This window comes from Dunckerocampus dactyliophorus, chromosome 19 (genome assembly GCF_027744805.1).
Source record: "Dunckerocampus dactyliophorus isolate RoL2022-P2 chromosome 19, RoL_Ddac_1.1, whole genome shotgun sequence".
NCBI classification, from domain to species: Eukaryota; Metazoa; Chordata; class Actinopteri; order Syngnathiformes; family Syngnathidae; genus Dunckerocampus; species Dunckerocampus dactyliophorus.
In genome coordinates, this window is record NC_072837.1 from 14968076 (window position 1) to 14985117 (window position 17042).

The 17042-nt window shown below is 43.9% G+C and overlaps 2 protein-coding genes across 4 annotated transcripts in view; both read right to left on the reverse strand.

Moving 5' to 3' along the window:
- The window catches only part of galnt14 (UDP-N-acetyl-alpha-D-galactosamine:polypeptide N-acetylgalactosaminyltransferase 14 (GalNAc-T14)), an 86052-nt gene extending 84588 nt beyond the window's left edge, over window positions 1-1464 (reverse strand). For both annotated transcript variants that reach the window (XM_054761816.1, XM_054761817.1), the window contains exon 1: window positions 1122-1464. In XM_054761816.1, coding sequence (XP_054617791.1) covers window positions 1122-1301 — 180 coding nt within the window. In that variant the 5' untranslated portion in view covers window positions 1302-1464. The remainder of the gene's footprint in view (window positions 1-1121) is intronic.
- Window positions 1465-2477: 1013 nt separating this feature from the next.
- LOC129172244 (AN1-type zinc finger protein 3-like) lies at window positions 2478-16831 on the reverse strand. 2 transcript variants are annotated; one of them, XM_054761796.1, is made up of 8 exons: window positions 16056-16831; window positions 12668-12828; window positions 8113-8222; window positions 5620-5660; window positions 4695-4952; window positions 4551-4616; window positions 4312-4482; window positions 2478-4227 (listed from the first exon to the last, which is right to left on the reverse strand). In XM_054761796.1, the coding sequence occupies exons 2-8, from the start codon at window positions 12674-12676 to the stop codon at window positions 4073-4075; spliced, it is 810 nt and encodes a 269-aa protein (XP_054617771.1). In that variant the 5' UTR covers window positions 12677-12828; window positions 16056-16831; the 3' UTR covers window positions 2478-4072. The 2 variants fall into 2 exon arrangements, with proteins under 2 accessions (XP_054617771.1, XP_054617772.1); XM_054761797.1 differs by lacking the exons at window positions 8113-8222; window positions 12668-12828 and having other exon boundaries at window positions 16056-16821.
- Between the last annotated feature and the right edge of the window lie 211 nt (window positions 16832-17042).

The window sequence follows — 17042 nt, forward strand, 5'->3', positions numbered from 1 at the left end:
CACAAAGATAATAGCTCTGCTTTCATCAAGAAATTCAATAATATTCACATCTGAGAGGTTGAAATCAGATTTACATTTTTCAATAAACGATTCGTCGGATACCGAAAGAGTTGCTGATTAATTGGATAATCGATTCATCATCAATTAACTTTTGCAGCTGGTCCTATTGCTATTTTTGTCTTAATTACTTTTTAACAGTGTTTCTTTACACACACTAATATCTATTTCTATGATTTCTGTCCTCAGTGTTGTTAGGCTCAGTGTGTGTGTGTGTGTGTGTGTGTGTGTGTGGATCAATAGAATTTAGCCTCCAGACACAATTAGCTTGCGGGTGGGGATCATTTGTATAACAGACATCCTGCAGCGCCGTCGTCGCCACTCTGGGTGGAAAATGAACCAGATTATCATGCACTCAGCAGCACCATGGAGATGTAAAGCATACATAAAAAACACATGACTACATGGATGCCACAGACAAGAAGTCCACAAAAGTTTCATGTTTTGGAGTCAGGCTTTCTTATCCTGTCGTCTGCATTCCTTCCACAAGTTTGGAATGACACCACAACCTCTCGAGTCAAAGCTCTGAGCTGGGACCGTTTGGAATTTTTGGGGAAAGAGTCAGAGAAAACTGAAAAACAGAATCCACTATGATTGACAGTCAAGGACGTTAAAATGCGACTTAAAACACTGCCTGCGTACTGAATACAGCGTTTATGTTGGCCACAGCTTGACCCTGGAACAGATTAGACATGATTTCCTAAAGGGAAAACTCAAGAGAATTAAAGAAAGATAGATTGATAGAAGTACAGCTACCAGAACATAGGAATTGCATACTGTGTATATGGCAGACAGCTGTCAATTAACGCAGCAGCAGCAGCAGCTTTAACTTGAAGTTAAAGATCACGTGATCAGTGAAGACCGGAAGTGTGACGTCCTCACCTTCCCTACGTCACAGCACAGGTGCGCACACCTCGTGCCTGCTCATAACACAAACACCACCCACCAAACTAAGCAGGAGCACGCGCAGTCACGACAAAACTATCAGGAAAGTTGGCGGGAAAAGTCACAAAAGTGCGCGTGGGACAGGTGTGTGTGTGTGTGTGTGTGTGTTCGTGTCTCACCTGTTTGTCGGAGCCGACACCAGGACCAGGACCAGCAACGACACCAGGAACGGCGGCCGCCCCAGGAGCCACGCCGAGTTCGGGCAGCCTCCTCCGGCTGAGCACCAGCAGGTAGACGAGCGCTCCGAGCCACACGAGCACTGCCACGGCCACCGCCAGCCGCCGACAGAGACGCTTCATTTCCGGTCAGAGCAGCCGGCGGCGCCCGCTGTCACGGTGCCATGCCGGCGTGGAGCAAGAAAGAAGCCAAGAGAACATTCTACACTTCCTCACTCTACGTTCTACATTCTACGTTCTAGACACTTGCTCATTCTCACCCAGTCTGTTGGAGTCAACTCTAGCCTGGCTCTCTCTCCGGGTGCGTGTCCTTCCGTGCGTGACAGCGCCACCTGCCGACGCTGCCAAAACAAGACCACAGCATGGAAACGGGCAAAATACAAGCTGTGTAATTTTAATGTATGAAATACGTCTTTTGTGACTCCCATGGATGAGAAATGGATATTATCAGGACCATCTAATGAAATCCAGTACAAAAAAATCCTTTATAATTGTTGAATTTTGATTGACAGTCAGTGGTCTTAATGTTTAGCGTATACGGTAGCATGCTGTACTGGCCTCTGCTGCCATCTGGTGTTCGCAAGGTGAACAGCTTTCCTCCATCTTGTGCTTGGTTGTGTACTTTGCTGCTGGTCAACACAAATACAAATATTCAAGCAATTTTTTTTACATATTCTCGGCCTAAATTACGCATTTTCAAACATAACATGGCTAAATGGACTAAACATAGTTTAAGGCAAATACAGTATAAGGCATTAAAAAACATCAACTGTAGAACTGTAGTCTACACTGGCCACTAGGCGTCACTAGTAACACGTAGCAGACTTGCTCACCACAACAAAGACTTGTATTGCAGGTTTAAATTACCTCAAAACAGACACCATGGCAACGTAATTATAACATAGGCTACTGTTGTGGCCATAATCCATGTAAAATGCAACTCTGAACCCCTGATGTCGCTACGTCCATAAGACATTTATTGCAACACACGAGCACGCGTCTGTCTTAAATGGCTTATTTTCTCTGAATATATCTACTACGTTAGGTAATGTGTAAAGGTGACTATCAGGTGTTTATGCCTAGAGTACTCGAATGTTTAAAACCGTATGTTGTAAGTCAGGTTTTCTATGCTCTATGAAAATACGACTGTATTAAGAAGGAATCCTACTTCACTGAAATTCACTTATCACGATACGGTCTGGAACCAGTTAACTGTGATAAAGGATTCTTGTACATTCACTAAGGCTTATTTCATTAAAATGTCACTTATCTTGAGACTGGAAGGAAAGCACACAAACATCCTCTAATCCAGTTTTTATTTTCTTCAGCAGAAAAAGGAACACAAAATTAAAAGGAGAAAACAGGACAGAATTATGTTCTTGCCTTTTTTTTTAATACATTGAACTAAATATGTCACTCTATGCTAGGGTGTAAGTAACTCAAACTGATATAAGGTTAAATAATTCTTTTCTTTAAAAAGGTACACAAAGATATTCATTTTCTTCCATTTCTCATTAGCACTCAAAAAGAATCATTTTATTTCCAAAAACAGGAGCGAGATGTGACAGTTTCTCCCTTTTAGGGCCGGAGGAACAACTAGCATTGTTAATTGGTGACGAGTCAAAGAAAAGATGCTCATTTTTCACTCTGCTTTGTGATGGCTCGTCTTCATGTTGTGATGCTGGAACAAACGCATCAATTCTTCTGCCAAGTCCACACAACGTGTCGACAAGTAAGAGCAAGGATACGACACAGTCGTCAATTTAGGAATTGGCCTTTTCTGGAATCAACGCGAGCGGCGGCGCCAGCCACGGCAGTTTGAATCAGTGATGTCAGCACACGTCAGATTCATCCTTTAGGTGACACATTTGCAACATCAGCCTGCCTTATAAAAGGATGCAGCGAGACCAGTGGATTTGATATCGTTTCTCTGATATCACTCAAATGTTGCCACTGTAGGACTTGTGGGAGTCTCAATGTTTTCCTGTGGAAATCCGCTCGTAAAGTTATTTCTAAGTGATGATTAGCGTACTGCCGTCAGAGCAGACGCCTCGCAAGCCTCAATCGAGAGAAGAAAAGATTCTATTCATGTCGCAAACAAACAGCCTCAATCCAAACATAAAATGACAAGAAATTCTAGCCACAAAATAAGAAATAAATTAAAAAGAAGCGTTTGAGGAGGGTAGCAGGTCATGTGATTACTTCAGGTACTCGTTGGCGGTGTTTTGGTGAACAACTTCCTTAGAATACAAAAATTCAGTCGTACTTCCCGCTAAGTGTGAGGAACAACAGTACCGAGCGTCAGAGGGGGGAGGAAGAGGAGGGTCTGCTACATACACACACGGCACGCTCTCTCTCTCACACACACACACACACACACACACACACACACAGGTGGTTCGGGTTTTCCCTGGAGTCAGCGTTCCATGTGAGCATCAGAGGTCAAGGTCCAATGCTGCGCGTGGACCCGAGCGCTGGCGGAAGAAAAGTGAAGAAGAGGAAGAGAGCAAGGTGGGGTCGACCTGAGGCGTGGGTCGCCGAGCGGAGGCCGCGACCGACAGAGGACGAGCGTTCAGCACAACGTCCAGAAGTTGCTGTACTCGGGGGAAGGTTGGGGGGGAAAGGAGTGTGAGCAGGGAAGAGGACTGCGTGGCCAAGTGGATCCGCCTCCTCCGGAGATGTGGGCGGGGTTAAGGCTGTGTGAGTGTGAATGGCCTCGTCAGGAGTCCAATCAGACGTTCCGACAGGAAAATCAATCATCAAGCTCAGGTCCTCCTCCTCTTCCTTCCCCCTCCCACCCACCCATGGTCATTGTTCCTCAAACCCCCACCCCCCACTCCCGGTCTTGGTAAGCGCCTCGTCTCGGACTGGATGGCGAGCAGGGGCGTGGCCAATCAGGAGCACTCCTCCCCGATGCGTTGGCACGAGCGCCCCACCTTGCGGTCCAGTTTGACCATCTTGAGGACGGCTTCCTCGCGCCCACGCCCCAGGTGGTCGAAGAGGCAGTCGTGTTGTTCGGGGAGGCGATGCAACATGCAGAAGACGTATCCTACAGGAAACACACAGGAAGCGTAAATCAAAGGTGGGGTGGGTCGTGGGGGTCATGTGAGGTTGTGGGTGTGGCTCTACTGACCGCAGCGACAGGAACCCAGCTCCTGCTGGACCAGCTCCAGTTTGGTTTGGCAGCGGAAGCAGCGCCGGCGTTTCTTTTGCTTGGGCGTCCCACCCGCCTCCTCGCCATCGCCATCTTTTGCCTCCGCCCGTGGCTTCTTCTCAGGCGTGGCCTCGCTCTCTGAGGCCGAAGCTGTAAAGAGTGGCAGTGGAAGGTTAAAAGTGGGGGCGGAGCTAGCAGTGTAGAGAAGGTGAGTTTACCTGACTCTCGAGGACGCTTCGTGGGCGTGCACAGTGTGCCCTGCGCCGTTTCTGTGGACGACACACCTGTAAGTGGGCGGGAAGATACATGTGAGGTGGGAGAAGTCCGACACAGTAGAGAAGCTAGCTGCTGATGCTGCTTACCCTCCCTGGAGGCGGTAAACAACGGCGAGGGTTCTTCGACCGCTGGTAGTTCTGCGGCGCTAGGTGGTGACGATGATGCTGATGATGCCGAAGATATAGACTGATTGCTGCCGCTGCTGCTGCTGGTGGTGATGGAGGAGATGGTGGTGGAGATGGTGGTCGTGGTGGTCTCGCTACTGAAGACAGGTGTCTGGCTGCTCCCGCTGCCTTGCATGGCCTTGGAGGTGCAGTCTTCTCCAGGCTGCTTCTTCTGGATGTCTGCAGGGACCGGGACACTTGAGCTTATCACCAAATTAATGCAAGTCCAGCAGCGTCCCACAACTTAGAAATGTTCTACACAATCATCTAGAGTAGGCACGCACCGATCCACATTTTTCCCCAGATAGCTGAATTTGGATATCTGCCCAGACCAGAGCCCTGTTTGCTTTAATGTGCAACCATGCCAAAAGAATATCAGCAAATGCAGCTAAAAGAATATCAGCAAATGTAGCCGTTTCCACGCACGCGCACTCACACGGCTTCACAGACAGTCAGACAACACATACTGTAACTTCCGGGTTGCTTCATTATTACTGTTGATTTGATATGAGGATATCATAAACTCCTCTCTACAAGCTAGTATGATATTGTAGCACCTGGAAGTATGGTGCGGCTGTGAACTCGTCAGGTGGAGCACCTGTGTGTGTGTGTTGCGCATGTGTGTAGGACGGCTGCAGTGCATGTGTGCAGGTGGCTACGTTCGCTGATATTCTTCTAGCTATGTTTGCAGACAACATTAAAGCATAGACGTGGCTCATGGACTGGACATCTACACAGGTAGCATGGAAAATACACAATAACGAGACTGGATTGGATCAGCCCCATCCCTACTTCACAGCGGTTCCTAATATTAAGAAGGAGATATTAAAAAGGTGAATGAACGTACCAGCAAAACATTTGGAGCAGAGGTTCATGGTTTTACTGGACCTGCAGAGACAAAAGTTTCCATTCATCAAAGTGGATCGAGTCAACCACAACAACAACAAGAGTAGAACCTTAGCAACTACACGCCTACACTTTTAATTTAACTTTTACTACAGTGACAAACTTCAGGTGACCATGTCAACTTCTTTCTGACTCAAAAGATGAACTACGACCACCACCACCACTACTACAAATTCAATAATACACAAAAGGCCTCATCTGCCTCCAGGGAAAGTCCACATCGTGTGTGTGTGTGTGTGTGTGTGTGTGTGTGTGTGTGTGTGTGTGGGGTACCTCACAATATGCGAGTAAACCACTCGCATTCCTGGAAATATTTTGCTTTAATCATTTCATGGAATAACACTAGCAAGAAACGACAATGATGATAAAGGTGGTCAGTGTACAACTTGTACAAGTTTAAATTTACAGTAGGGTGTCCCGATGAAATTTTCTCACTTGTTTAGTAGCGTGGAATGTTAGAAAAGACTTGATGAAGTGATATTACTCAAACAGAGTGTAATAGTCAGCAGCAGGTGGTATGAGAAAAACTGACCTATTTACTTGTTGATGTATCTGGTATATCATTTTTTTGACAATAGGCATAATGTGGCGAGGCTTGACATTCTCAATGAAGCGTTTAAACCCGACATTACTCACCACCAACAGGGTCTGGCTCTTTTCTCTTACAGCCAATGACTATTTGCCATCCTGTGGAATTTTCTCACAGTTTGCAAATGTGTCAGACAAGCGGTGGGTTTTTCAGGAAGCCAAGGTGTTGCAAAAATCCTTCTTCAAATACGCAATGTGCTTGGTCGTTTTAAACTTCCCGGGTTCTGTGCAAGCATGGGAAACTTTTTCGGAAGTTAATAATAATTTTTAAAAACCCACATGGCTGACATCACACTTGTACGCCTGGCTAAACACACTAGCACATGCTGTTGTGCTCATGTGGGTTCTGCTTGCTGAACAAAAGTGCAGGCGCCGAGTCTGGAACGGACTGGTTGTATCTGCGTGCCAATATCGGCGATTTTAGATGCAGGCCGGCCAATTGGACTGATATCTGATATCGGTGTTGGATCGGGACACCCCTAGCAGCCACAACACAGTCTCCAAAATGCTGCACAATATTATAAAAACAATAAATACTAAAGACTATGCGTTGCAAAGAAGACGATAAATAGTAAAGCAAATAAGCGTATTACATTTAAAATAGGAATAGATTTTAATAATAAAATAAACAAACACAAATAAATAAAAAGTAATCAACTCAAGAGTGCCTCAGAAGGCGAGACTTAACAGGAAAACTGCACATTTTTTTTTAATTAGGCCATCATCCACAGTCCTTATGTGAAACATGAACACACGTCTTTCTGTGCGTTCTATCCATCCATCCATTTTCTATACCGCTTCTTCCTCATTAGGGTCACGGGGGCATGCTGGAGCCTATCCCAGCTGACTTTGGGTGACAGGGGTACACCCTGGACTGGTCGCCAGCCAATCGCAGGGCACATATAGACAAACAACCATTCACACTCACATTCATACCTATGGACAATTTAGAGTCTCCAATTAACCTAACATGCATGTTTTTGGAATGTGGGAGGAAGCCGGAGTACCCGGAGAAAACTCACACGCACACGGGGAGAACATGCAAACTGCACACAGAAATTCCCAGGGGAGAATCGAACCCAGGTCTTCCCGATCTCCAAGCTGTTACTGTGTTACGTGCTAACCACTAGACCAGACCACCGTGCAGCCTCTGTGCGTTCTAAAGAAAGAAAAACAGCTAGCATGAGGCAGCTGACAATGCACAGAATAGGACACACCTAGCTAGTCCACTAATAAAGCCCTCTTACAAAAAAAAAAAACCACCAACAATGTTCCATTTACATAACATGACCTGCATATTAACCAAGCTACAGCGACATTGTTATTGTAGAAGCAAATCTGAATAACTAATTTTCTGGTGTTGTAACACAGCACCTCGCTCACAACACCTCATGCCACTACTGAATACTGATTTCTTTTTCGATTCAAGATAAGAGTAAAATTCAGGCTGGTATCGGCGATACCGATTCAATACTGATACTTTGTGCAAATACACCTAACATGTTGGGTACATTTTAAAAAGTTGTGTATTCCAAATCATAACATAACTAATAAAAATAACAATGAGACGTCAGAGGAATTTATTTATTTATTTTAAACAACTACAAGGTCTCAATAATTTGGTTACTCTCCACTGGTTTCCTGGTAATGATACACATTACCTCAAATGACTGACGTATCGCAGTATTCAAATTCTGATTTGACAATCAAAGAGAGCCTAACGATGTGATATCGGAGGCATCAATATTTCAGCATTAATCCGCCCATCACTGCTACCGACAAGTAGGCCAATATATCAAGATTTTAAAATATCAATATTTACTTTAAGCACGATATGAAAACCAACCATATTGTTGATATCGATATAGACTGGATTTGCGCTGTATCTCCCTCATCCCTGCATGCAGGAGGAGGGGCGGAGCAGAAGCCCGGCGGCTCCAGTCGAAGCGACAGCGTCTGCAGTGGGAGAATTAGTCAGCAAGGAATAAGCGGTAGCTCAGTAATGTGGAGGTACTTTGAATTCAGAGTATAAAAAAAATATCTTTCGCCAACTTAAAAGTTGGCACAAACTAACACGAGGAATGTGTGAAACTGCGCGCCGTCTGCCGCGCTCCTGTTGCGTTCCTCATGAAGGGAAAAGCAAAGCGCTGTGCCATTCTAAACAGGTGTCCTATCACATGGTCCCTGTTGCAACAGTGGAAAAAGGGGCTTTAAAAACCTGCTGAAAATGATGGACTTCACAGTCACAATTATTTAGCACAAGCTCTACCACAAATGTACAAGTAAGTCAGACAGTTGCTAAGCCTGATGCAGTTGACAGGTTGGTGTTCCTGGCACATAATAAGAACATGCCTGTCTCTTCTAAAAATGTTCACCTAAAAAAAAAATACAACTGTTCAATTTAAAGTATTTTTGAGTTGCTTGAATTTTAAAATTCCCCTCTTAAACCGGGGACTCCTTCAGATTTTGATCTTTTGTTATGAGCTGAGGATTTCATCATAGCTAAAGTTTTGTTATCCATCCATCCATTTTCTATACCGCTTCATCCTCATTAGAGTCGCGGGGGCATGCTGGAGCCTATCCCAGCTGACTTTGGGCGACAGGCGGGGTACACCCTGGACTGGTCGCCAGCCAATCGCAGGGAAGTTTTGTTATAAAAAAAAGATTATATTTGACTTTTTCTTATTATACCCTACTTTATTTTAGAGGCTATTTTTCGATCAGATTTTTTTTTATGTGCATCTTGCATGAAGCTTTAAAATTTTAAAGAACATCTTCATGTTAAGTATTTATTTTAACAAAACAACTTGACACGCATATTTGGCTTTGATTTCGTCTCAACTCACTTTTCTTAAAAAAATATCGGGATATATATTATACAATAATAATATTGTATAATACCTAAATATATCGGGATATGAGTTTTGGTCCATGTCGCCCAGCCCTACCGAGAAGTAACGTAAGTGAATGGAGTTGCTGCATCTCCTGTGAGGTTGGATTGAATTTACCAGCTCAACAGGGAGCACAAGTCTTGTGCTGAAAGACACATCCATCCCATCAGTCAGCATCCCAGTGAGAGCGGCTATGCTAAGTGACTGTTTCATTATAGTTTTATTTTGTCAGTGAAACGTTTAGCAGTAGTGCTACATGCTAACGCTATGAGAGCGGCTTAGTGTTCCACGATAGCTGGTTCTGCCGAGCACCCGGCAACATTATTCTCTGCCTGGGGGGGGTGTCAAAGTAAAAAGTAGTAATCGTCGGCTCTCACAAAGTCTGCCATGATTACTGACAGCAAACGCTCTCGCTATGCTGCTGTTGATGACGGAAGTAGCGTTCGTTGCGATGGGCTCTGTGAAATCAATGAAAATGACCAAAATACTGCAAGTACTACATGTTATCATGAATGTAAATGCTACTACTGTACTTGGTCACAGATTGTATATGAAATTATAAAGCATTGTTGGAGGTGTTTTAATAGGGCTCTATAGCCAGACTAGGTGAATCCCATTACGTGCATTGTTTGTTAGCTGCCTCGAGTTACCAGTTTTTCTCTATTTAGACAGGTTGGTGTCCAGTTTGAATGTTGACCAGTAGAGGAAAAAAAAGGGAAAAAAATAATAATAATAATAATGTTGACCAGTAGAGGGCACTGCGGATACAAGTTGTACAGCACTAATAGGCTTGTTATTATCATGGTTCATGGTTCACGGTTTTAATTCATCCTGAACATGCATATGAGTCAAACAGTAGCACATCACATCGTACAATTCACAATTTTGCATGTCCAAAAAGGAGTAGGAAGAAGCAAAGCTTATTTAATCCTACCCCTCATCAGTTGCAATACATTTATTCACCTCTTGTTCTTCCAAGTGTACTTTGTAGGTCTACATGACAATGTAGTGCAATCATAGCCAAGGTTTTTACTTACTAAAAGGAAGCTAGAGGCTTAATAATAACTGACAGAATATATCCACGACCCACAGAACAAAGCTGTGCTAGTAATGTCTTACGCTTGTTTTTTATATTTTACTTTTTATACGGCAGTGTCATTACAGCTTTAGTTCATCAGGAAGTGACGGGAAGTGACGGTGGGCGTCCCGAGCAGGAGAGCTAGGCTCAGTGCTAGCTGTGAGTTTGGAGAGAGTTGGGAAGTGTGTTTATGTTGGCGTGGATGTAAAGTCCTGCAGTGTTCTCCACTGTTAATAAAGCCATTAAAGTGCATCGGCGACGTGAGTCTCTCCTTCCCCACAACAACCGGCATTACGGTATTGACCAGTGCGCACCAGGAAATAAGCGGTGTCATTTCTTACAGGCATTGGCTGGACAGCTATGTAGTGGGGCTTGTTTAACCTTTGCCTTGTGGGCAAGCAGGAAGGAGAGACGATGCTGAGAGATGTGTGTGTGTTCTGAGCTGCTGTCTGGTGGCCGCGTTCAATAAATAAAGTTGGCAGAAGCAACAGGAGAAGTTTCCTTCTTTGCTTCGGAGCTGAATAACACTGACAAGTTAACAGACTAGTAGCGAACGGAAAAGAAGACGGCTTTTCTTGTGTCGAATACAGAAGATGAGGACTTTGATGGATTTGTGTGGATGAGGATTGATGAAAAATAAAGTGAGTACTTTCTAAAATACTTCAATTAAGTACAACCCAACTCAGTTTTGCTCCCGCTGCCGCATGCATGCTAGCGTATGTTTTTTATTGTAGCGTCGCTGGGAGCGCGTCCTGTTCCCAGCCTACTTTGCGGTAATGTTTTGGTGCAAATGCTCTTAAAGTTACATGTTTATCCAGGAATTAACAAGCTCAAAAGAAGACGGCTTTTGTATGTGGAACAACTGACAGCTTGTGTGGATCTTGTGAATGATTGTGACTGAGCTAGGACTCAGTAATTAAAGTCTACACACGACGGCTTCATTGATTGAAAAACAAAACTTTTTCGTGCATGAAGCTTCTACTTGAGTTGGTAATTTGGCCGCTATATGCAGTCAGATATTGACCAACGGAGACAAAATGGTTGGCCGCTGGCTGCGTTAGACAGGTGACTGCTATACACAGGGTCTATAACATGTAAATTTGCTGGGGGGGATTTTTCAGTGGCTGCTATAGGCAGGTGGCCGTTCTATACAGGTGGCCGCTAAGACAGGTTTGACTGTATATGAAGAAAAGAGCACTGATCTCCACTGGGGAGATGTATGTACTGTACATGAACAGAAATTCTTATAACCAAACAAAAATAAGGAAGTTTAATTAATAAGACTAGGGGTGGGGGGAAAAAAATCTATTCTTAGCTGCATCACGATGCGGACACTGACGACTATTAATCGATTCAAAAGGTCAATAACCAATGGTGACGGAACAACAAAATAAATAAATAAATAAATAAATAAACAAACAAAAAGACGGAAAGCGGAAGTGCCGCCCGGACAGTTTATAGTGGTGCACCTAAGTCTAAGACGCTACTAAAATGGCTGAGCGTAAACTCATCTGGAAGCACTTGGGCTTTCACGTAGTTGAAGGTGAAAATGAGCTGGACAAGAGCCAGACAATACGCTAGCTTTGTAATTTCCACACAAACGAGGAGGAAAAACAGCCAGCTGAAGTTGCTGCCAACCGCAGAACCATCGAGCAGGTAATTAACTTTCCACCCAACTCAGAAAAATGTTTCTCCTTGAAAACTTTTATTTTGAAGGATTTGTGTAGGCCTGTCATGATAACAAATTTTGCTGGTTGATAATTTTGTCATATTTTTTATGCCATTTTTTATAGATCACGAGGTGTAATGCATATTGGTACCACTAGATGGTACTCAAGTATAGTGTACCGGTGTGAGCTTCAGTCAGTTGCTTGGAAACCATTGTTTCATTATTTTTATGGCATAATGCCAGTATATTGTATCAAATGCAATAAACTTTGTCAAGATCCAGTCCAGGGTGTACCCCGCCTGTCACCCGAAGTCAGCTGGGATAGGCTCCAGCATACCCCCACGACCCTAATGAGGAGAAGCGGCATAGAAAATAAGATGGATGAGAATGTCAAGAGGTTTAAAATACAAAACATTAAAACACAAAAGAAAAAAAGACCAAAAAAAAGGCAATTTGAACTGTCAAACATTTCAAAAATTTTGCAAAATGTTGGCTTTTCTACATTATTGAACGATTGCGTTTGTTTTGCAATGCAGCAAGCCACACTGAGTGAACACCATTCTGTGCTATTTTGCTTGTTTTTACTTTGCCTCAGTAAGCATTGGCTGTTGGGAAGAGGGGTATTTTTTTCTTCCCAGTTGGTAAAACTGAAAAGGATGGCGCTGTTTCAGGTGAACATATAAATTGGTCGTGTTCCCCTGCTTCCTCGTCACTCTTTTCGAACAAATGCGACATATCAGTACGTTGGTGTTTATGCGCTCACCTTGTTCATTCTGTTGAAAACTGAAATATTCCCACACTGCTGATGTTGCGTTCGCCTTAGAAACTACCGCTTCTGTGCCTTGATTCATGTTAGCATATGTCGTCTCAAGGCCAATTTGGTCGTCCAGTGTTGCCGCCTGTAGCCCCGCATCCACAAAGATGCTGAATGAGAGGACAGAGGCATCACTCGAAGCATTCATTCCACGATAGACTCAATGCGCATAGACGGATGAAGAGTGAGCCCGCTGGTCATCTAGCTCGTGTAGCACAGAAAGACTAGCAGAAGGAGCACACACATATACGTACATGTTAATTTATCGAGCGCTCATAATTATCGACCTGGGTTTTTGTTTTTTTTAATCGTTCGATAAAGCGATATATCATTATCGCGACAGTCCTACACTTGTGGCTGTATTCGGCTGTTGAGAAGCAAAACTTTCATGCTTTGTTGCGCACTTTGGAACCCATCGCAACGTTATTTCACCTCACTAGTTGTGTTCATAAACTGAGTAATATGTCAGTGAAAATAGCCACATAGCGTTCATCATGTATTACGTCCAGTTAGCATTTGCTATACAACATTACAGATACTGTATACGAGAAATTAAAAGGATTATGGAAAAGACAATGCAGCCGGAGTCAAGGCAACATATTAAAAAGCTTTCAGAAATGGACACATTTACCAATTCATCGTGAAATAGTAGTTTTACAAACGAACTTGGAGAAAACACATTTCTATTATAAAGTACATGACACGAAGCGCAGCCATGAAACAATCAACTTTTCTTCCTACATAAGTAGCCGCTACAAGTGAACGGATAAATTTTGTTAAAGATACAGGCATCTTACCGCTGAGTTAGTTTATCTGTAATTGGATTAATAAAGATGAAAGTTGCATTAACCGTGTGTAGCTGCCGACATCTGTTCTGCACATTTTTTATGCCGCCGCAGCACAGGAGCCAATCAGGAGGGGGCTTAACATCAGCTGGTTGATGTCATATGACATCTATGAAGCGATGGTTTTGATGTAGGTGACACACGACCAACACTACCTTCGCGATCGCCGTAATGGGCACCCTGATATAACACGTATGTCCATTCATAAACTGCAATTGGCTGGCGACCCGTCCAGGGTGTATCCCGCCTCTTGACCGAAGTCAGCTGGGATAGGCTCCAGCATACCCCCGCGACCATAATGAGAATCAGGGACACAGAAAATGGATGGATGGATGGTCCATTCATACACTATATTACTTAACATTGTTTCCAGGTTTCCACCCAACTCATTTCCAAGGTGTAGCAGCTTTTAATGAGCAGTGGCACCCCGCCACGATCCATTACATGTAGCGGAAACCCTGTGTGTACTCACTTTTGTTGCCAGCATTTTAGGCATTAACAGTTGTCTTGTTATAATTTACACTGTTATACAAGCTGAACACTGACTACTTTACATTATATCAAAGTGCCATCTCTTTAGTGTTATCCCATGAAAAGATAGCAAAATATTTGCAGAAGTGCGGGTGGTGTACTCACTTTTGTGAGGTACTGTATGCATGCATGAATGACTGTTGTGTCTCCTCTCCTTTCTCTCCCATTGACTTCACCCTCAAGAGTGTCATGGTCCATAGACAACGTACATACCCAAACTGGGTTACAATGGGCCAGGAAATAGGCAAATATGTAAAGTGACGCGTCTAACAAGGGATGAGAATCTTCACTTAATTCAACATGCCAAAAGTAACACTGCGAGTGATGAAACAGCAACTGCTGCATTAGGGAATGCTTACACACAAGACCACATAAAAGCTAGGTTATTTTCTTAACATTTTTGAAAAATTTGTTAAAAAAAAAAAAAGTATAGTATGCATGCCAGGCCAGGAGTTGACTGTGTCACTGTAAAGAAACACGACAGACATTTTAATAGCCTACAATGCGTCATCGAATCCTCTAAATTGACACCATTATTAATGTAATTTCTGTTGTTTAAAAAAACAACAAAAAAACACCTTGTGTAAAGACAAGAAAACACGCTGATGTGACCTGCAGCGACACACACGGTAGCAATTACATCATTGTCACCAACTTCTAGAAAAAAGGTATCACGAAAAAAAAACGCTCGTAAGAGCAAACGCAGCTTCCGTCGCTTTGCATGTGCTTCCAATCCAAACAGAGCGTGACTGTTGATCATCTGGAGGTGGTCCTGACTCCCAGTGACATGTGGACAGCCCATGTATACACACACACACACACACACACACACACACACACACACACACACACACACACACACACACACACAGACAGACAGACAGACTGGTGTAAGAACGCGTGTCATCTGACATTGACAGGTGGATCAGTGGATCAACTCTTAACACTACACAATGAATTTGGGAGTGGAGGATTGGGGACAGAAGAAGAGCATACAAGTGCTCAATATTGATAATACTTCCCAGGGGAATAAAAAAACAATCTTCCTGGCTGTCTAAGAGTCCACCTCGCACTGACTTGTCACTCGTTTTGCTAATGAGGCCTATAAACATCTTCATGTCATGACTTTAGTACAGCCAGGATGAGTTAGCTTTCTTTTTCCGATTATTAAATATTAAATATACTGGGCCTTCTTTAGATAACTTTTAGATGATAGGACGGACAGCAATGATGTCATTGCACATTTCAAAGTATTTTCCGTCCAATCAAATCGCTGTGCTGTTATTCCTCTGCTGCTCACAGCCACTAGGGGGCAATAAGTGCATGGTATCTCCAGGATTGCTTAGGTATGCTGTGATGTATTAACCTGCGCTGCATCAAGGGTCCAAATGACTGTTCCGGTATGATTTAAGCGACTAAACGATCAAAAGGTGTTTTTTCCCCATCTGGAGTGACGCAGGGCAGGCTGCGAATCACATCCGGTATGCAACACATATCCACTACTGTGACATGACACATCAGAAAGGGAGTGAAAGGAGTAAAATAACACACGTCTTCACGTATAACTGTCACCATGTATCAATTGTTTTGCGTGTTTCTCTTGGAAGTGATTGAGAGTAGCAGGCCTAGTTTAAAAGGAACCTGCTGGCAATAAATCATGTTGTACGTCGCGAACGTCACCTCTTAAATGTCTTTAAACACGACACACTGCAAGACTCAATACCGGTAGCGTGTCACGCCACCGAGTTCAGGGCCTAAAGTTGGATAAAAGTGTCCATTTATGGACTTTTAAGAAAGCAGTAGGGTTATTTATCAGGCAACTTCCCAACCCCCCACCCTCGGCCTGCTCAACAGAACAACAACAATAGGCTTTTGGACGAGTTCAGTCCGATCAGAATATTCCATCCGGCTTCCGCACAGCTGCTTTCGTGTCGTTTGAAGGCTAAACAATAACAACTTACCCCCAAAAGCCGCACGGACACCGGGGAGGGAGACTGGGCGGCTTGCTTCTCTCACTAGTGTCGCCCATGGCGGCCACAATAAACTACGCGAGGCTGGGGATGAGTCCGCGGCCTGCTCGCTCGGCGGAGCGACGATCCAAAAAGGCGACGAGGACTCGAACAAAATGCCTTCGTCGTGTTCCAACAATCCTCGGGAGATTCGTGAAGCGAGTCGGGAGAACGCGAGCCGCTTCGGGCCACAGAGGTTGTTGGTAGAGTCCAAGAAACGTTGAGTTTGGAAAGGAATAATTGAAAGGTAGTCAAAGCAATCAGCTGGACGTGTGGACGTTGGGAGGCACCAAATCGGCAGACAAGAGGGGAACACCCCGGTGTTTTAGTCGGAACCAAAACCCGCCCAAAAAGTCGCCAGCTGTCTGTCGGGTTGATCAAAAGGCAATTTTAATGCCGTTTACGTCGTATGAGTGCGTTTGAGAAGAAAAGCTCGATATAATTGAGCCAGGCCGGCCCAATTATGCCACACGAACCCCATCTAGACGTCGATGGTTTCTCCCGTACTGGGCCGGAAACGCGTCCATCAAACCACAAATGTCAATATTGGTCAACAAAAGCAAGTACGCAGCCACTAAATTATCAAATACTTGGTCATGTCACCACGCATGGCTGGCATTACATACGAAAAACGCAACTTTTTGCTTTTCTACGGCGGACTGGGTTGCCGTTTTAGCTGCCTCACTGTCACGTTCACAATTGCAACTACACGTTGAAATCGCACAATAAGGCAAATGTGGATCTTCTTCCAACAGTAGAACGATGAACTACCATTTGGTGTTGCTGACATTGCAGACCCAAACAATTTCACTGATTCAGGACAATATACTTTATACTTTATATATACTATATATTTTGTGTTTACCAAGCACTGCGCTTATTTTGCGCTAAACCAAGTTTACATTTAGTGTAATAAACTTACCATAGAAAGTTGTTTTC